General features: G+C 38.2%; 1 protein-coding gene across 1 annotated transcript; it reads left to right on the forward strand.

Moving 5' to 3' along the window:
• The first annotated feature begins 297 nt into the window (after positions 1 to 297).
• On the forward strand, positions 298 to 21,765 carry EMB (embigin). The gene is made up of 10 exons (XM_058827057.1): positions 298 to 388; positions 5,252 to 5,332; positions 8,407 to 8,472; positions 10,517 to 10,679; positions 11,818 to 11,906; positions 15,360 to 15,484; positions 16,411 to 16,687; positions 17,378 to 17,411; positions 19,027 to 19,091; positions 21,292 to 21,765. Exons 1-9 carry the CDS (start codon positions 301 to 303, stop codon positions 19,061 to 19,063), a joined length of 960 nt encoding a protein of 319 aa, XP_058683040.1. The 5' UTR covers positions 298 to 300; the 3' UTR covers positions 19,064 to 19,091; positions 21,292 to 21,765.
• Positions 21,766 to 21,811: the final 46 nt, after the last annotated feature.

Genomic DNA, 21,811 nt, shown 5'->3' on the forward strand with positions numbered 1-21,811 from the left:
GCGCGCCCCCGCCCTTCCTCCGCCACTTAAAGCGCGGCGGGCCCGCCGCTGAGCATATCCTCCCGTAGAGGCGAACGGTTGTGGCCCCAACGCCTCCTCCGTGGCTTTTTGGCCTTTGATTTTTTTTTTTTTTTTCCTCCTAGTGAATTTGGGGCAGCTTTGCTTTGCATTTTGTCCCTGTCGTTGCTGGAGTGGTAAGCTTTCCCGCAGAGCCGCTCCGGCCCGCTTGAGGCTTCCTCAGGTGGTGAAGCCCGCGGGGTGCGGATCCGGGCCGAGCCAGGGGAGTGCGGCGGGGGCACTATGCCTTCAACCTTCTCCGAGTGGTGCCTGGGGCGCCTGCTGCTACTAGTGCTACTCGGCACCAGCGTCTCGGGCGGGAACCCTGCAGGTAAGTGTAAACTCTCCCCGGGCCGGGCCCCCTCCGCCCTCTGTGTCTGGCGGGCCGGTGTGAGGTGGACTGGAGCACCGTCTGGGAACAAAGGTCCTCCTTGCTCCGCAGCATCCCCCCGGTTCTTGGGGGAACGTAGCGCTGCCCCGGCACGGCGGCTGCTTTTCGGCTTTGCCTGTGGGAGCAGCTGAGGCGTTTCTTTTTCTCAACGGCTCCGATCCTGCCCGGCGCCACTGCCTCCCTCAGTGCTCGGGGTTCTCATGAGCCAGCGGGGCTCCGATGTCGCTGTGCCCCTGCACCGAGGTGGTGGGTGGCGGCAGATGGGGAGAGCCGCATCGGTGATCAGCCGTCCTGTAGCCTCAGCACCTTCTCCCTTACTTATGGAAGGGTTAATTAGCTCACAAGTGCAGGGTTGGGAAGGTGTGGTGGTATGTCTCTTTTCTGTCCTGTCCTCCCTGCGTAAAGCGTTTAAATGCTGAAAAAAAGCCTGCACACCCCCCTACAGATCACATTACTGAGATACGAATGTGCCTAATGGGTTATGAGGGGTGCTCCTTGGGATTTTGCATTGCGTTTTTAAAAATGACATTTAAAATCCATGAAGGAAGAGGGACTTGAGCCTTCTGGGCCCCATTCCTCCTCTAGAGGCTTTCGGCAGTTCAGGAGCAGGCCAGCTGCTTCTCAGGAAATACGATCGTATTTCTAAAACTAGTGGATATTGGTTAATTTTTTCTTCTTGAGGCATTGCACAGTAGTAGAGAGCGATTATAGTAGGAATTACCAAATTGTTGGTGTTTGTTGTTCCGAGATTCTTGGAGTAGGTCTTGCTGGGCCAAGAGTACTGTCCTGTGTATATGTGCATACACATACTTGCATGTGAACGCCAATGCTGTGACTTGAATTCACTGTGGTTTAGCTGCATTTTCAGTGTACGAAATATATGCAGTTAGGTTTTCTTCGTCTCAGTTGCACTTCCTAGTACCTAGAGGACCAGTTCTGCTCCCTAGGTGATGGTACTGTCTGTAAAATTTCTTGTAGTTTTACTTAATGTGAAAGGAAACATACTTTGCACTTCTCAAGTCTCCTCTGAAATGCATATTTAAGTATGTACAAAGACAAAAATCTACTTCGTAGCTATTAAGTTTTCTTTAAAATACACGTGCATATATATGTAAAAGCAGAACTTAAGTCCTTTTGAACAGTTTACTCAATTGAGAAGTTTTTTGAGTGTAAATGGTGTGATATATGTAGGAATGTGCGAGTCATCATGTGGCTAATTGCCATAAGATACTTATTATTGGTTGCTGTTAATTTCAAAAATCATACCTGATGGTGGCTGAAGCAATTTTAAGTTTATGTAAAGCCATTGATAAAACTATAGCCCCTCAAGGGAAGAAAACAAAACAAGTGAATCAAACAGCAAAACCTTTTTTATGTTTCCAAAAATTCCACAAATCTACCATCTTCCTAAAGCGATGTGTATTGTGTGGCTTAGAGCAGACTTCAAAAATAAGCCACTAGCTTTAGTACTTCTCATCTATATAGAGTGAACCTGTTTTCCAGACTTCTGTTGTTAACTGTTTTTATAGCTGTATGAACTAGATAGGGAGGCATCATACTGTGACTTCTGTGATGATTTCAATGAAAAAATGGTAGTTTACTCTTTCACTGGATATTAACTAAATGTGTATAAAGCTAGTTGAGCACAGGGACTATCTACCCAGCTGCAGCAATGGGAAGTTCATGTCACTTGAAGGGAGAAAAACTTAAAACTGTTTTCCAGTGAAGTCCAGCAATTGTGTTTGTTTTGGGGATGTGAGGGCTCTTCAGCCAAAAGAAATGCTTGCAATAAAAGTAAGCAAAGGGAACACTTGCTATAAAAGAACTGAGTTAGAGAAAAGTGGATTACATAGTCTGCAGATGGTCAGGCAGATTCCCCAAAAGCCCTATTAGATTTTTATTTTGAGATAATATCTTGAAGAAGATACTTATTTTATTTTTCTTACCTTAGTCATGTAACTGTTAATTGTTTTGGAAAAATCTAAACTCTTGTTTTTGTTTTGCATAAAGAGTAAGTTCTGAGTGTCAGAACACTTGTTCAGATCTTGCTGCTCTGTTTGATTTCCTTTGTGGCTGTCTTAGTTTAGTTGCAGCAAATGCTGCCAGATTGATTTAGGAAAAGCAATCCCACCACATCTCATCTCTCACTTTCTGGTCCTGAAGAGTTCAAGGAGCTATGAGTGTAGAGCACACCTCATTCCTTACAGACTTTGCTTCCAAGTTGTGTTTTTCTGGTTTGTCCTGAGGGAACAGCTTTTATCAGTGTATTTGGAAGGCCTTAATGTTGATTCTCTGATGTCTCTGGGGCATTAGGAGGTTCTGGTGGCTGGTTTTGGATGCTACTTGACTGCATGTGAACTTAAAAAGTATCTGATTGGTATTAAATTAAGCAGTAAGATAAAGATGTTAAACCAAATATTATTTCAGCCTTTTCTTACTCAGCTGCTTTTCTGGCTGAAAGAGAGCAAGGAAATTTTTAATCCTGAAGTTACTCTGCTAATAGTAAGCATGGTACATCCATGCTTTTGTCCCTCCCAAAATTCTGACTACCATACAAAGCAGAGGTAATGTAGAAAGTTAAATTCATGATATCATACGCTTGCGTATTCCTTCCTGCATGGAAATCAAGGAGATGAGAACTCTATAGCCTATCACACTATTGATTAAATCTAGTGCAGAAGAATTAGAGGCTAAGGCATGCAGCCATGACTCAATAGTTTGAGAAATTACTCCATGTGACTTGCTTACATCATTGCCTGGCTGGATGACACTAATAATGCAGTGCAGGCCCATTTTGATCACCAGTGCTATTTAGCAAGTATACATGAGAGGAAGAGAGTGGTGCAATGTTATCTCTGTTCTATGTAGTTTGACATGTGCACAGATAAGATGAAAGATCTGGAAGCAGGGGTGACAAAAAATACTACTACTTGACTTTTTTTATTTGATACATGGATAAAGGAAGAAAGCCAAGATGAGAACCCTGTTAGTATGCAAACCACATTGCAGGTTATCTGCCTTTATTGCAGGGAGATAACAGAGCTGCTGTACAGCTTGGCACTGGCACCTTCTAAATTTATCATCTTTGGGGATTTAATTAATGTGCAGGTGATCCATGACATACTTAAAATGCCTCAAGATGCTGCAGTTATAAAAATTCTTGGACCTTTCTTTAGCTGTACTGTGAATATCAGAAAAATAATAGCTCTCTGTGCTCAGTACCTCTGTCAGGCAAGAATAAGGCTCAGTCTTCTTAATGGCTGGCTCATAGGCCAGCACATCCTTAGAGCAGATTTTAAAAGTTTTTTTCTTAGCTGAAGGGCTCAGAGGGAACAGCTGGCTGTGGGACCAGTGGACTGATAAAATGTGGGCTGCTGTTAAGAACCAGTATTGCTTAATTCTTTTAATCATATCTTTCAATTACCACGTTTTACTCTTGGTCCAAACTGTTTGAAGTATGATGGACAGATGGAGACAGCAGATGGTGTAAGCCAAGCATGGCAGTAATGGAGTAACTGTGTACTGGAGGTTCCAGTGGAGAATCTATAGATTGTCTCTGCCTCTTGGTGCTGAAATGAGGTAGGAGTGTAAGTAATATTCATTTGTAAAATGGCAGAGTGCTGACTTCATCTTCTGCAGAAAGTACCTGCTTCTCAAGTCTGAATTAAGTGCATTCGAGATTGAATGCACTTAAAATATGATGTAGCTTTTCACTGTTTACTTGAGTGTTGGATTGGATCCTTGTGGGTCCCTTCCAATTCAGAATGTTCTGTGATTTTGTGATCTGTGCATGTTTGTTGCTGTCCTGGGTGTCCAGAAGAGTTCATGATCCCAATTCCACCCCCCTCCCAAGACCTCAATTACAGATGCAAAATACATGTCCTCTTTTCCTCTTGTGGCTGAATCACTTTTTATAAATAGTGCTATGGCTCTAAACTATGTCCCGGAATACGTTTGTCAGTGAAGGTAGTGCAAAATAAACACTAGTTCTGTCACCCAAATGTGGAAATAAAGGAATGAGGAGACATTTCCATTCTTTTAAAACATAGAGATATTTTGAGTTTTTAAGAGTGACACAACTGCTGACCAAGTCCTTTGCCTCTTTCATTCCTGTTCTTTTTCCAGTCAAGAACATTAAAGCATACTAGATTCTTAAATGGTTCTTGTAAAAACTGTATCATAGGAGGAGGATCAGATTTGCAGTGTGGTACTGAGGAAAGTTGGAAATATTTATTAGTGATAGATGCTGACGTTAATGTTTGATACAGATGTCTTTTCTTTTGCTTATTGAGGTGCTAGTGGAAGCAATGGAGGATATGGTCATTGCTTGTTCATCACACTGGATTTGTAAAGTTGTAATGAAGTCCTTACTCTATTGGAAAATTTGCTAATCTCTGTTTGAAGTTATTGACCACTGTCAGTGGCGTAAGTGGTGTTTCTAAAGCCCATGAACAGAAAGGATGTGAGTACAGTTTAAAAAGTTGCTGGAACATTCTGAGAATGGATTTTCTTGGCCATAAGCTAACTGCAAGAACTCTAAAGAATGGAGACAATATTTGATCTCTAATTTCTGTAATCTTTTCTTGCCTAAAGTGAGCTAAACAACTAATGAAAAACAATTATTGTTCATTTTATAATGGTGTATGCTCAGAACTTGGGGGGAAAAAAGGGGGGCGGGGGGAGAGGCTGAGGTGAGGACATTCTGCTGGAATTATTTTCATGAACTAGCTTTTTCTAACTCTTAAATTTCTTTAAACCTTTTCTGGTGTTTTTTATTTTCGGTTTGTTTTTTTTTTTTTTTAGATCCAGCTATGACAACACAAGATTCAAGTCAGACTCAGGTGAATTCTGTCACTAAGATGCAACCTGGACATGGATCATCTGGTAATTGTTTCATTTCGGTACATTTAAAACTATATGCCTTTCTCCTATTGATACTAGTTTATCATATAGAGTTTACATTTTCACAGTTAAGTGTCTTGAAATAAGATTGTGACTTTATGGAAGAAACAGAATTAGATACAGCTCCTAGGTCTTTCAAAGCCACTGCAAGAGCTTGAGTGTCATGGGTATCTCCAGAACTGGAAAAAGCTATGCAACTACCATTTTCATGACCTGTTGCCCTTAGACATGTATGCCTTAAAAGCAGGCAATGACCCTGGAGGTCCGACATTGCCCAAAATAGTACCTCTGCAGGGAGTTGTGTTCTAGCCTTTAGACATAATAATTTTTTAATGTGAGAGCTTGTAATGCCTGTGTGTTATTGAAAGGTATAAAAATGCCCTTGCATCACCATGCCTGCAAGCTTAATCTTTCTTAATTATGGCTGTGTCAAGACTGTCTGTTGTCCATTATACCTTAATTGTATTTTTAACAGGGACCTGAGAATAAGTTCCAGGCAGGACAAGAAACCAATGATTGTTCATTCTACTTTGCCTTTCTCCATAAAGCTCAGAGAATCGGAATTTCAGTGCTGTCCCGAAGCTCATGTTGATTTGTCAAGTCAAATATGAGCTAAGTTACATTTCTATGTGAACTCAGTCAAGTGCTGGCAAGTTAATTTCACCTACAAGTTGGAGGTTTTTTTTGAGATAAGGGTATTTATCTGCTGTTCATCTTAGGGGCTTTTTAGCACAATGTGAGAAGTAGGAGTGCAATAGCTACTAGATTGAATAACTCTCTACATACATAAACACACACATTTATGAAACATAAAAAGTGTTTCATATAATATGACCTCACCTCAGTATTTCCTTTTGATATGTGAATTGAGGAAGAAAGTCAATATGAAAATCCTATTTGTTGCAAGACATTTCAAAGGCTGATGAGTTTTTCTGTGGCTTGATCTACCATATGACTAGCATTGGTGCCTTCTGAATGTATCATTGTGAGAGATTTAGGTAAAAAAGCAGGTGATGAGTGTACTGGACTGACATAAACTCGGGTGATCTGTTACAAGTCTGTCATGCTGTCTGAGTGTTTGTGCACACAGGCAGGCTAAGATCTGCAAGAACTTTCGAGCCTTGATATTATTTCCTGGGTAAACACTTGGACTGGTTTACTTCTCCTTGGGGCAGAGATCGAGGCTTGTTGTGTTCTTGTCTAGGGCCAACAGGACTATTGTCTACTGCTGAAGACAGCTTTGATTTCTCTGCTTAAAAAGCCATTTTCTACTATCAGTTGAGATTGACACCAATCTGCTGTCAACAACACCAAATGAAATAGCCTGAAGTTCTATTCTTCATTACCAACCACATTAATATACACATTTATTTTTGCTTAAACTGATTGAAGCTTGAAGGAAAGTATGAAAATGCAGATGGAGCAAGCCTGGCAGAAAGGTTGATTGCCTGAGGCACAGAATTCCTTGTGCTGTGAGCTTGATAGGATATTTTTCTGAAACTGGCCAACAGCTTGAACAGGCAGATGTACCTCTGCTTATGCCTTTAGATGCAAACCACTAGCAGGGACCTCCTTCAACACAGCCAGATTCTCTCAGCAGTAGCTCAGAGGCAAGCGTTTAAGAGCTTTCCCTGCGAGTTCAGTGTTTTATGCAGGGAAAGAGAAGGAGCAATACTGACAAGATGTAGGCTTTCTGAGGTGCTATTTCTACTGCAGAGTGATCAATTTGGCTACCTCGTGCATCTCTCAGTGGGAGAGCTAAAGCTGTAGCCCGGTTCCTCTGTCTTCTCAATTGTGATTGGGAATCTTTGTGATCCATGAATCTTTATGATCCATGAATCTTTATGATCCATGAATCTTTATGATCCATGAATCTTTATGATCCATGATGTAATCAAGCCTCTTTTCTTCTACAAAAGCCAGAATGTTTTTCTCTTATAATGCTGTGTGACTAGGCAGAATCAGTCTCTAATGACCGTTCATACCTTTCTGCAATGCATTATGAAACATTTGACAATGAAATTACTTTCCAAGTGTGTAAAAGCATGTGTGGTGTAAAACATTTAGTGTATCTTTTGGGCTGGTGGTTAAATCTATTTCTCTCTTTTCGTCACCTTAATTAAAAGAAGATTATTGTAGCTGGCCTACATCTGTTTGAGCTGCAGCTTATTAATTTGCTTTCTTTCTCTATTCTCAAAATGCATGAGAACAGGTGATGGGAACAGGCTGTGGTAAGAATTGCTGTATCAAGCTTTGTAGAGCTTTATGAAAGATCGCATATGCTCTGAAGGGCATGTGATCCAGAGCTGCACCGAAAAGGAATTTTGGTGACCATATACCTTGTAAATGTAGGTTTTCTTCACAAAAGAAGAAAAATATTTTTAGGTCAGACATATGTTGGTTAGCACTTCCTTTGTAGAAGGGTATTGCCTTCTGTATATCAGAATATTTGAGGAGCGGTGAGTGTCTTTGACCATTTTGTAGTGAACCACAAGGTGTTCTTACTCTGCATTCGTTAAAGAAGCACTTAGATTAGACTGTCTGCTTCTGACTTCCTGGCTGTGTTAGATTGTAGTAGCTTTGGGAATGGTAGCATTCTGTTGTTCTGGGGTTTTTTTTTTTTGTTTTTCTTGCATGGTTGGTTTGGCTTTATTAATTTTTTCTAAAGCTTATTACTTTTTTCAAGAACTATTTAGACATTGATGTAGAAGTCCTGTATGTAGGCTATAGGTGACTTCTTGAGTCAGGCTGTAAAGTAGCTCTGACATTTTTAGACACTGATATTCACAATTTCAACATTACAATAAAGCTAAAAACCATTATCTAGCAATTATCTAGTAATTGCTATAACAGCAACCCCACAACACTGCTGCTTTAAGATTATGGATGCTAACACAGGTCTATAAAAGGATCTCCACCCTAGTCAGCATTTGGCAAGCTCCATTTTCTCTTAAGATTGTTATAGTTGCTAATTGCCAAACCTCATTGATGCTACTGTGTGATTACTTACATAGGATAACTTAACTTTGTTTCTGCCCAAATCTTGTTAGGTCCAGATGTTGCCACACAAGAGCTCAAGCCAGCAAGCAAGGAGGACTCAGAATATGAGATAGTCCTATCTGGTGAGTGCATTATTTTTTGTCTTCCAGTTAATTTATATTGAATGTAAGTGCACACAAACTTCCATATGAGTTGTAGAAGCATCTAGAATGGCAGGTTCTTGATAAGGTGAGGATGTTCACAGTGAGTATGTGATTAGCCCAGTAAAAAGTAAGTACATTTATGCTGTTATTAACTTCTCTGTTCTAATACCTATTTTTCAGTGGAGAATTAGATTGCTACTTTGATTAAAACCAATTCATAACTCTTTTCCTCCAAATCAATTGAAATGATAGCTTTTTGCGTTAGTGAATCCATTTGCAGAGAGCACGTAAGGTAGGGTACTTGCTGAACAGCAGGTATTGGCTTAGCAACATTACAAGAGTTAAAGCATGAAGAACAGCAAAAATAAACCTGTTCTAAAGTACATATAAAGTTCCTAGTTGCCAAATAATATCCTATTATTTCTTGGTTAGCTGGAGAAACTGATCTAACTGAAGTATCTCTGGAAGATTTGCAAAATACTGGCATGATATTTTAAGGATGTAATTTTGCAGCATTTATGCAGCGTTTTCTTCTAGCAGGAAACTTAAAGTACTGTCTGTTTCCTGTTGTGGTATCTGCACTCTTAGTACAGGGATGCCCCAGAAATCAGTCTTGCAATTGGTTAATCTTCAACATCATGTGGTTTTATGTTTTGTTCATTCAAAGGATGGATTTAATTTTAAAATAATTTCATAAAGGACAGATATTATTTTCAGCTGGTGTAATTAGTCTGACTGCAGAACTCTTGCTGCTGTGAAACTAATTCCAGTTGTAAAATTACTTTGATCATAAGCAACGTCAACAAGCTGGGTTTTGCTTGGCTCATTTATTCAGCCTAATTTCTCTAATAAATGAGTTTCAGTAACTGATGTTGCTCTGCAGTGGAAAACTGACGTGTTGCACTTCTAAGTTTATCTCCAGTTTAGCAGATCTGAAGTGTTTTGGCTGGGGCTTGCAATTCTAGATATGTTGTTCTTCAGGTTTTAAATGTCTCTGCCAGACCTGGTAAAGTTCACTTACTCTGGATCTGGTGTTATCACTCCAGTGAGACTTTGCTGCTGCATAGGTATGACTTGCATTACTAAGTCAGTGAGATGTACTTTAAAACTTCATTTACTCTTGGAAAGAATGTGAGCTGTGTAATACACCTACACTTTATTGGCCACCAAATAATACAGAGTACATCTAAAATTGAAGTGAGGCATGAATAAATTTTCTTGTTAGATGACTAACTGAGCTTCTATCTAGAAGGCATGAAAGAAAAGGCCAGTTATGAAATAAAATGTCACTGCTAACAGGTACAATATCTAAAGTGTTTTCTTATAAAAAGCTGTTTCTATGAATTGGAGAAGATATCTGCCGTTATCTACTTTTTGGATATGCTTATTTTAGGTTTTTATGAACCTATGCTCATGGAAGGCAAAAAACTGACAAGTTTTTCTACTGTATTGGAGTATTTTCCCTTTGTAATTCTATTGACCTGCCAGGAAGGCAAAGGCAGCCCTAAATGGGTTTGAAGAGGATTTGTGTCAGATTGAGTAACTGCAGCATGAAGGGCCTGATCCAGCAATGTTAAGGGTGTACATTTTATCTCTAGCTTCCCTAGCAATAGGATCTCACAGTATCATAAAATTCTGCAGCTGACTAAAATCCAGATGGTTATATATACTTATATCTTAACCCTTCTTGACACTAATAATGTAATTTTCTATAGACATATTAAGTACTTAATATTTTTTCTGTGGATTAAATCATATAAAAGCTTAAGTCTATCTCTTAAGTCTATCTTGCTCTCAGTGAATTGATTATCTATGCTTCTATATTAGAGCCCTCTAGGAAGTTTACCTACAAAATGGGAGTGTGTTATTTTATGTATTTGCAGGGGCTTTTTTGTCCTGGAGAGTATAAAGAGCACCTGTGTTGACCTGTAATCCTGTATATCTAAACACAGTCTCTGAAGTTCTTTTACCCAGACTGAGGAAATGTGTTTTTTTCATTAAATGTTCTTAAACTTTCTTACAGGTGCTCCAGTGGAAAAAAATATCTCTGTAGCCAGTCCAACTAAAGTTGAACTTATATGCAAATTAGGTGAGGATTCCAATTTGAAAAATCCTCAAGTGACTTGGAAAAAGGGAGGTGAAACAATCAGTCACACCACTAAAACTCAGAACAGCTGGAGCATCCAGTAAGTGTCATTCTTTACACTGTGATTTGCAGATTCTAGTGAGTTACCATATTATGTTGCCCAGTACTAGTAATGTGTATATTGGAAAATGGACAAATGAAAAGATTAATCAACATACTGAAGCTGGTGGAAAGGAGAAGGGTTGCTCCTATTTTTCCTCTAGTGCATGGAAAACAAAGTTGTTTTTTTTTAAAAAAAGAACATAGAATAAGGAAGCAGTTCTCGAAGTCCAACAATTTTTTCAGTAAGTGAAATAATGATCAGTCTGAGATTAAAATATTTTAGCAATTTCTTTTTCTACTCCCTAATTTTCCATGTGCTCTTTTCCACCTCATTGCTGCTTTGCAAGAGTATGGAAGGTAGAAATGGTCATTTTCTTTTCTTCATAGTTAACCAAAGGTAGATGTGAAATTTTACAGTAAAGATATTTTGAAGGTTTTCTTAAGTCTTCCAGCTTTCTACAGAAACTCAAAAAATGTTGTAGAAGCCTTTCTACAATTGATCTAATTTATTGTTCTTTAGAATTAGGCCAATTACACATTTTAACTGACTGGTTGCCAGTCGATTTCTGTATAGCTTTAGGAGCAGTAATATTTACATAAATTTCGGTTGTAGAAAATACGATAAGAATAAAACTGTTACTTTCCTGATACTCCATATACATAGACATGTAAATCTTTTTTAAAGTGACAGTAGAATATATAGTTTGCTGGTGAAGAAGATGCTGTTCTTCATTATATGAAAGCTCTTTAAAAAACTGGTTTTTGTGTTGATGAGATTACTGAATTGGACATGGGTTCACCATGTGAACTGTGAAGCACATCCTATATAGGGCTTTAGGAAGAAGAAACCATTTAAGTAATCTGTGATAATGCTGCATTAAGGTGGCCTTCTGTCAGTGTGAAGGGTGAAAATGGTGTTTATGAGCCAAAGTGTGCTTGTGCTCTTCCGTTTTCTTAAAAATATTACACCGTTTCTGCATGACACTAAACCTGAATCCTAGTGTTGCAGTGATGTTTTCTACTCCATTACTAATTCTTATGGGTTTTTTTAGAATGCTAATTAGCAGTCACCTGTAGCAGTAAAAAGAGAAAATATAAAAAAAAGCCCCCAAATTAAATGATTTTCTTTTTTTCAGAGTGACCATCTCAGAAAGCAGTCAGCTGGGAAGTTACACTTGTATTCTGAAAGGTGAAAAAGAACTCAGTGCTACATTTCATTTGCATGGTAATTTAATTAATTTGTATTTATTTTAAATTTTTGTTTCAGCTGACCACTGCAAATGTTTATTAATATTCTTTCTCGATAGTACAGAAATTGCAACATGATTTTATAAGTTATGACTAGTAGAGTCAGACTAAGTGAAAATAACTATCAAAGTAATTTCTGTAGCATGGATTGAAGAATTTTGAACCTAAAACTAAAAGCCTTTTAAAAAAAATTTCTAGTAACTAAAAGAGCATGCAAGTCTTTGGTTTTTTTTACCCTTCTTGACAAATTGATTTTTCCTCCATCTCTACAGTAGGTGTGAATACACTTTACTTTCTGGGGCATGAGAATAAAGGATGGTGTCTCAGAAATTTCTTCAAAGAGCAGAGCAAATAGTTTGCAAGTTGAATCTGAGATTTGGTGTTAAAAGTAAAGTAATGATTGGTAAAATGGAGGCAGGATTTTTAAAACTTCATTTGTATTTCTGAAACACTACATTATTACTTCAATGCTTTTATTCTGTAATAGTATAAGAATAGTATTTAGATGAACAATTAGTGTGCTTCATTGGGCAGTATAACTGCCCTTTCTTCTGTTTTGTGTTCTCCAATAATGTTACTCTGGAAGTACTAGGTGAAATTCACTTGTGTGGAAGATGTGTGGAAATGATAATTCAAGCTGCTGAGCTGATGAATAACTCTAATGGGAGATACTCCTTTCTCAGTTCATACCATCCAAATTTTGCAAAGAGCAATGCAGTAATTTAATCTGTGAAGGCTGATATAGGAGTGTTTTTCCCTAAACGCAGGCTCTGAGAAACCCTAACTATTCAAATCATTACCTTAACTCCAGCTAAATTAAGCAGTAGGACTCTCTAGTTCTTCAGCTGCAAGTTGCCTTTGTTCTGTGGAGTAGCCAGTAATAGAACTTGAGGGAACTTGTGTGGGTTCAAATATCAAATGTTGATACCTGCTTTTACATGTTCAGCCAGGAGAAACTAGCTTGCAGTGCTGAATAAAGACAAAAGTTTAAGTTTATTCAGGCTTTTTAATCCCTAAAAAATAATTACGTATTTTTCTTGTCAGCATGTGGCTAAGGTTTAGTTGAATACCCAGCCAAGTCAGTGTAGATGGAAAAAAGTCCAAGGAGACTTTATTTTTTTTTTTCTCTAAGTACACAATGACTATTATGGTAAGGGCAGCAATGACTCAATAGGAAAGTCATCTTTTCCAGGACAGTGCATAGGACTGGTTGATTTATTAGAAGAAGATCAGAGAATTGCTGCATGATGGTTGAATGCTGCCACTTTTGATGCCATAAAAAGTACTGGCTTGATGGTTTTTAAGATTAATGCAATAGTGAAGGAAATGGGAAAGAGAAGTCCTTGAATCTTGCAGTCAATAATGCAGGGAGAACAATTTTCAAACTGAAAGATGAGTAATGTGTTGGTATAGACTCAGTGACTTAAGTCATCACTGCTGTAACTAACTGCAATAGCTTTTCCACAGGGCAGTTTGGGATTATTGGATGTGTTACCTCTCCTCTCCTGCCCCCCCCCCCGATTTCTGGCCTGGCATAACCCCTCATTTTGAGGAGTTACGTTTTTACTCAGATTTGCAGAAAACAATTAGATATTTACAGGAAGTTAAAAAACAGAGGACATTCATGGGTGTTACAACATGTGCAGTGCTGCTGATTTCTAAAAGGGTAGAACAGATTAATTTATTTGCCCTTTGTTCAGGGGACCCTTAAGCAGCACTCAGAGATATGTGCACCATGAAATAGGTCTGGTTTTTAAAACTGTGGAAATCTGACTGGTGCACTTGCTGGTGCTGACACCTGTCTGTTTCTTCAAAAGTTGGCTTTGTCTGTGCAGCAGAAGTATTTTGTCACCAAATTTGGTATGATCCACTTGCAAAAATACCTGTGACAAGCCTTGCCTGTATTCAAGGTTTAACTGCTACAGAGCCAGATCCCAGAACTTGTAACAGATATTAATTTCCTTAATCGTGGCCAATTCACATGTAATCGTGGCTAAATCATATGTATTGGTGGCATGCCTGTAGCTGAGCTTTGCCACTTGTCAGTGTGGCTAAATCTCTTTGACTGTCGCATCCGCTTGTTGTGCTGGGTATGCAGGGTGTTTTATCCCAGCCAGTTTCTGTGTTCTCTTCTCTACATTGCAAGGAAGATTGCAGCAGTAATTAGTAAAGTCATCCCTTTTAATGACAGCACAGAAGATACTCTGCCACTGTTTAAAAGGATAGTGTTTAATGATTAATGATTAAAACACACTCATTAGAGTGAGACAACTTCACTAGTAAAGAGTCTTGCTGTATGGTGCAGCAAATTCTGAGACTGAAAACAGCATTCTTATTAAAAAATTGGTTTCATATATATTTCTGTATAGGAAACTTGAGTTTGAATACACATGAGAACCCTAAAAAATAATTTGTGCCCACCAGTCAAGAAGGGGAGAAGACAAGAGCAATCTTAGCTTGTGTCAAATTGTTCATCATAACGGCTGAAAGCAAATACTTGGCCTGTTTAGTCTAGTGTGATCAGAAAAATCTAAAGTATGGACTGGATTTGTACTTAAAAAGTAGAGCAATCAGACTTGAAGTAAAATTCAAAATGAGTGGATCTGAGGGAAGCCTATTGGTAAAAATCCTAATAAAGAGGGAAAGGAAGGGGAAATACATATACTTCAGTATAATGCGTTTGCTAAGCTCTAACAGTATCTGGGGGATAGTCTGTGTGTGCCTTTCTGGGCACATCTTTGTGGAAGCTTGTGGAGCACAAGCAGTTACAATGGCTAGGACAAGTAGCTCTAAAGTTAAACTGTCTTTTTTCTTCTTGACTGTATTCTGTCTTCAGCAAGATTGGAACAAAAGTCCTGTTTATTGGCATGCACCAAAAGTCATTGCTTCAGCTCAGAAAATGTTTGTAACTACAAATATCTAACAATCTGCAGATTTTCTTCAGTTACAGAAACATTCTCTGTATGTACAGTTTGTCAGATACCATTATGTAGTTGCATTGAGCTGAAATAGACTTCCATCAGTTTCTTCAGATTGAGTGAAATTGCAGGAAAATTACATCTTTTTTTCTAGTGTACTAGAACTGAAGCATATAGCTTGCAGCTGCCAAGGAAGGGAAAGAGGAAATGGGCAAGGGTAGAAATCATGGTTTGATTTTTTTCACTTGACATTTGATATTAATTGGCAACTTTCAAGATCACACAGCAACTGAAAATAGGATTCCTCTAGTCTTCTGCACAGATTATATACTTGAAATAGCAGCCCGAAATGAGTTGTCATTTATGTTGGGTCATGAATGATAGAACCATGAGGGTTTTAAGTAGAAAAAGTGAATGGAGTACTATAAATGAACACCTAAATATGTTCTTTGTAACACTAATGAAAACCTGTATCTCTCTCTCTCTTTGATTTTTTCTCTCCTTGTTCTTAGTACCCAAGACTGAAGGAAGAGAAAAACCTGTTATCACTTATATAGGAGATACAGCTGTAATGGTTTGTAAAACTGAGTATAATGCCAAGGCTTGGACCTGGTATATGACCAATGGAACTGAGCTGGTAAGGTCTCCCTCTGTTGGCCAAGCAAAACACTATGACAAAAAATAAGTACAGATACTTTGTACTTTACTGCAAGCTCTACAAATGGCATTTCCATTAAGGGAAATATCTTTATGGAAATGGAAAAAAAACCTAATATATGCAAGTATTCCTTGTTACAGGGATGTAGTTTTTTGTTTTGGTTTATATATTTCTTCTTCATACTAAAAGGCTCTGCCACACCCAAGTGGGGTGAGTCTTGAGAGACTTGTTTTTACTGTATTTATAGTGGTTATACTACCCAAATCTTGCTACTGGATACAAAAATAATCTTACAGCGGGACATGCTTTCACCTGTAAGATGATATATATGATCCTTTACTTCCTCCAGGTAGAAGTAATCCTATCTCTTAGCCTTATGACAGATGTAGAAAGCATAGCTTCCTTTTTATCCCTCTTCTGAGGGCAGCACTGTCAACTGAGAAAATGCAAACAGATCTGTCTCCTTTGTAATGCTGGAGACCAGCACTGACTTTTTTAAGAGAATCAGTATATGTCCCAGTGAAGGAGATCTCCCTCCCTCTTCCACTTCCTTGGAAGTGCATGTTCTGTGGTGTGGTGAAACCCATGCATTAGATCTGGCAGCCAAGGAGGCCTTTGTCATTGGAGTCAACAGAACCAAAGATGCCTTTTGTGTGATTGTAAATAAACTAAAACATGTCAGACAATTTTCCCACTGAAACTTTGTATTTTCCTCCAGTGAGTAGTCTAGAAGGATCTAGGGTGTCTGCAAAATAAATCCTTCCCTCTAAGGTGGGGTAATGGTGCTTCACGAATGCCTTTTGTTTCTAACTCATTGTACGTATCTATACAGGACTGAATGTTGATGATACTGTTTGATTAAATGCCTTCTCATTACATTAAGACTTGCAATGTATTTTTTTCAGGCTCCCATTAATACGATTTTGCATACTGACAAGTTTGAAATTATGAGAAAATCTGCCAAAGTAAACCGTCTGGAGATTTTCAAGCTCACAAAGAAAGATCGTGGTGTATATTGGTGTGAAGCTGTTTTTGATTTAGGGAGCAGTAAAGCGAGGTTTGAACTTAAAGTTCTGTCCATCTCAGCACCTCTCAAACCCTTTATAGCAGTTGTGGCTGAAGTTGCTATTCTTGTAACTACTATTGTCCTCTATGAGATGTATTCAAAAAGGAAAGGAAAAGGTAAGTTTTGGTGGGGAGTTTTTGGTTGGTTGATTTGGGTTTTTCAAATTAATTTCTAGCTTTCTGTTAAATTACAGCCAAAAGTAGAAAATGACCCATAGTGCATCATACATGAAGATGGGTTATTTTCACATCTGTATTTCTGATAAAACTCTTTCATCTAAAACACTGCAATGAAAGGAGCTTTCACTAAACATTACTTACCCATAACAGTTTCGATACAGTCCTGGTGGTTTTTTTCCTTACAATACAAGGGAATTTTGAGGCTATAATTTTTGAAGGAATGCTAAGGAATCGAAGCAATTCTTGGTAGCCTTGATGGGAGAAAATTCTTTAGAGACATTCAATAAGGAGAAAGGCATGTGTCTAATACAGACATAAATTCATGTTATCTCTATTTTAAAATACATAAATGTATCAACCTATATAGATAGGTATAGACCTATATAAAAGATGATTTGTATTAAAATAAGACTAATAAAACTTTATTAAAATAAGTTTTTTCAACAATTTGGAGGTAATTCCCTTGAATAGATAAACAAGGTAATTTGAAATACGTATTAAAGAAAACTAACAAAATAAAAAAATAACATTTTGTTCTGATTAAACAATTACTAAATGTACTGAGCAATAAATTTTCTATTGTTTGTTAAATGGATACTTTTATGTAGTACTTCTTTTGTTCTGCAGGAGGTGGAAAAGAGTTTGACCAAATTGAGAAACTGTAAGCAAAAAGTTCCTATACTGTAGTTCAATATTTGTTCCTATGTGTATCTGTGTTGTACAAAATTATACCTTGTTGTTGATCTCATTGGTAAGGGGATGATGGTCAATGTGAAAGAATGTCTTATTCTTTTCCTTAAGACCTTCTAATTCCAGAGTGAGAAGAACGCTCTTTCCCACCTTGAGCTTGATTTTGAAATGAGGATTTTTTTTGATGGTTTGTTTGTTTTGTGTTGGTTTTGCGGTTGTTTTGGTTTTTTGTGAGAGCACGATGTGTCCTCATTATAAGCTAATTCTAGAAGACTATAATTTCATGGAAATTACTTCCAGGTGAAAGTGCAACCTGAAAGAGGCACTTTTTTTTTTTTCAAAGTATAGTTGTCTGTGTTAACATATATTCCTCTCCTTTGCACGTGGTCAAAGCCCTAACTCTTGTAGCTAAGTCTGTAGCTGCTGGGGTGTTGGGAGCTGGCATTGTTGGCTGTTTTGGGGGCTGACTCCAACCTCTCAGGGGATTGCCCACTGTGCTAGCAGTTTGGGCTGTGTTGCTGTTAACCAAAGGAACCAGGTGTAGACACTTCAGTTGCTCTTCTGCTGTTCCAGGGTCTGTGCTCCCATGCTGGCTCCCCTGTGCTTAGGATCATCTATTTCTTTAGGCTTGCTTGCTGAAGTATGCTATACCTGTCTCTCTGCCTGTCTGCTGAAGCCTGGTTCCCTTATCTATCCTATTTACTTCTTAAAACAAGAGGAAAGTTGCCTAACAGGTCCTCTTTTTTAGATGTGTCCAGTCTACTCTTACTTTACTTTACTTACTCTTACTCTTACTTGATCCCTTCTCTCCTGCTGTATTTGTCTCCCTTTTTCTTCTGAATATCTCTTTCCCTCCTCGATTTCTTGTTTTGCTGCGGTGACCTCCTTAGTTTTCCTGTGTTGTATTCACTTTCTTACTCCTTTTTTCAGTGCTGAAAATATATTTTGGTGCTTTTTCACTTACCTGAACAGACTTAAAGTTCTAATTCAATTACAGAATAAAGTGGGAGTATGTCTTGGGAATATAGTATGGTATTATACTGCTGAATGTTTGGGGCTATGTCTTGAGTTGAAAATTGAAAAATTGCCTTTATTGCACAGCCTACTTCTCATAAACATGCTGAAAATACCAGGATGATAACAGAGTAGTGCACCAAAATAACATTTTTGTCCCTGTGGGATGTGGTTCTTCACAGCTGCTTAATCTTTATTGTTTAATTCTTAGATAAACACATATGAGGAAAATTTATTTAACTATGTACTTCCACGATTCAAGAACTGAAATTTATTTCAACTATTTGCTGTTTAGAAGATGGATTTGTGTACCAGAGAGTGGCTCCAAAGGAGCACGTCTGGTCTGTTATGTCAGGAGATGACTGATACAGCTGTATTTGGTCGATGAGGTTATAATTAAATGTCACATCCAGCAGTGTATTTAGGTGGGAGCCTAGTGAATTACAAACTTTTTTTAGCAAGAAAACTTCTAATTCAAGTCACAGCATAATATCTAGTCACAGTTACTCCAGAAGGAGACTTCTGGAATATCTTACTGTTCAATTTTGGAATTTTTGCTTTTTTTCTTGTAGTAAATCAGAAGAAAACATTACTGAGAGATCCAAGTAGTTCTAGACAGAGAAGTAAACCTTGAAAAGTAAGTAAGAGGTTCCTTGAAAGGTAAGTAAGAGATGAGACCAGAGTTTACTTATCTTTTGGGCAGGCTAATACTAGGAAAAAGAAGTCTGCTTTGCTGTCCCAATCTTTTTTTTTTTTATGTGGAAGCAACATAGTAATTAAATCATTGTTTAGGTAAAGTTAGATAAAGTTGAATAGGAAACTGAGTCCAAATAATTTTAACTCAATTGTGTTGTCATTGTGATTTACTAGCTCTGTTAACCCATGCAGTCTTTAAAATGTGACCCAGGTTAACCTGCTTGACTCCTGATCATGAAAGAATTCAGTGAATGCCAGAATAGATGCTGAGATGCATAAAGTTTTGAACACTGGTGTGTTCAAAATCCCACTCCTTCTGGCTATATTTAGTGTGTCAGGGGAGTTTATGGAGGAAGGATCCTCTGTAGTAGCAAATGGGGAATATGACAGTACTAGAGAGATTTAGAGGAGTCTGGGAAAGAAGACTGAGCTTAATAGGTGGTGATTGAAAGGACTAGTTGTAGAATGAGGAACCAGAGTGTGTGTAGTCCCATGAGAGCTATATAATGAACTTCCTGATTCTGTACCCTCTTTACAGTCTGATTATAGGCTGTTTCTACTTATGCCATCTGGAAATGCTTGTCAGAGGATGGTCTGTCACTTGAGGAGCAATACACACACTTGTTTCTCTTCTGCATCTGGCACCTCAGCCTCTGATCTGTGGATGAGAGGTGTGAATGACTTTGTATTCACATCACTGCTGGTTCATGCTCATCACAAGCCATCTACCCAAGTAAAGATTGTTACCGTACCCTTTGTTTTAAAGAACAGAAGGAAACATGTTAGGTAGAGTTCACATACTCAGAAAATGATCCAGAACAATTACTTTCTGAGATGATATGGTCTTTGTTCCTCTTAGATTTAACTCTAACTGGCAACTCAGCCCCATGCAGCCACTTGCTGTTGCTCTCTCTGGTGGGATGGGGGACAGAATCAGATGAGTAAAAATAGGTGAGCTCAGGGTCTGATATACAGATATACAGCTTAACAGAAGAAAGCAAAAGCTGAACACAGAAGCAAAAGCAACAATTTCACTAATAAATTTCCACTATTTCTTATGGGCAGGCAGATGTTCAGCTGTCTCCAGGACAGAAGGGCTTCATCATGCTCAAAAATGTGTAATAGCTGCTTCAGTTAATCAGGCAAATAAATGCTGTGACTCTGAATGTGTGTCCCCTCCCCATTTCTCCTTGTTCTCCCAGCTTTACATGCTGAGCATGATGCTCTATGGAATGGAGAATCCCTGTGATCAGCTAGGGGCAGGTGCTCTGGCAACCTGTATTCTCCAACTCCTTGTATTCTTCCAGCGTCCTTGCTGGTGAGGGAGAGGACCAGACCTTGTGACTGTGTAACCACTGATGAGCAATACCTAAAACATTCCTGTGTTATCAGTACTGTCTCCAGCACAAATCCAAACCTAGCCCTATACCATGTGTTGTGAAAAGTATTGACTTTATTCCAATCAAAACCAGCATACGAGGATTTATCTCACATTGGGTCTGAGGTTCCCTTCTTAAAAAATTCTTTTGACACATAGCACTCAGTCAATAAATAAGGATTATTCTCTGAGAATCATTTGCTTTGTCATCATGTACAGTGTCAAAAGTTTTGATGTGTTAACATGATAAATGCCAGTTGTTCCCTTTAACTCCCTGAAAATAGATTGTAGCAAGGTGGGGGTCAGTCTCTTCTTCCAAGTAACAAGTGATGGAACAGGAGGAAATGGCCTCGAGTTGTATCAGAAGAGTTCTATATTATGTGTTAGGCAGGCTTGCTTCTCTGATGGGCATTGGAACAGGTTGTCCAGGAAAGTGATGGAATCATCAATCCTGGGCATGCTCAGAAGGTGTGTGGATGTGGCACTTAGGGTTATGGTTTACTTCTAAATGTGGTGGTGCCAAGTTAATGGTTGGACTTGATGGTCTTAGAGGTCTTCTCTAATCTAAATGATTCCATTATTTGATTTGCAAATTGGACCATTCAAAAAATTGATGTTTTGATTAGAATGAAGTTTATTTTCAAATAAGTAGGGGAAAATACTAACCAGCAAAATAACAGAATATATTATTCAGTTATTGAGTAATTCAGTATATGAATAAATATACATATTGCAATAAAATGTTTGTTCTTTTTTATTGCAGGAGATTTAAGCCAAGAGAAGTGGAAATCATCACAAAGCTACAGAATATGTATGCAACTATGCATTTTAAACATTCACTGTGTTTTGAAGTAAAGTCCTCTACATTTGATTAATAAGATACTTTAAAAATAGCTCTGAAACTACTCATTTTATACAGATAATATGATATACTGTATTTAGAAATTTATCTGTAGCAGGTAGTTTTCTACATGATTAGGCTTACTGTTGGTCTGTGATTGGTCTGTTTGATCTTTGTTTCCCGGACTGAAACTAGTGTTTTATTTGCTGCATAAATGGTTAATATAGGGTGTGCATATTATCTGAGTGTTATAAAACTGGACATACAAGATCACAAGAAGTATTTCCTCCAAAGAAAATGCCTTTTTACCAGCTGATGAAGCAAATGTGGTGCGGTCAGTTTTACCAAAGAAATGACGTAAGGGGAATCTTCATCAGAACTTAAATGAAACAATTAAGAGAGTTATGATTTACTCAGAATAGTAAAATGTCTTCATTCTAAC

This window comes from Poecile atricapillus, chromosome Z (genome assembly GCF_030490865.1).
Source record: "Poecile atricapillus isolate bPoeAtr1 chromosome Z, bPoeAtr1.hap1, whole genome shotgun sequence".
Taxonomy (NCBI): Eukaryota; Metazoa; Chordata; class Aves; order Passeriformes; family Paridae; genus Poecile; species Poecile atricapillus.

Bases quoted from the DNA above. Each gene is read 5' to 3' on its own strand.
- EMB (XM_058827057.1), top strand. From the start codon at position 301: ATGCCTTCAACCTTCTCCGAGTGGTGCCTGGGGCGCCTGCTGCTACTA. The intron at 10,680-11,817 runs GTAAGTGTCATT...TCTTTTTTTCAG, and splicing joins CAGAACAGCTGGAGCATCCA to AGTGACCATCTCAGAAAGCA. The intron at 17,412-19,026 runs GTAAGCAAAAAG...TTTTTCTTGTAG, and splicing joins TTTGACCAAATTGAGAAACT to TAAATCAGAAGAAAACATTA.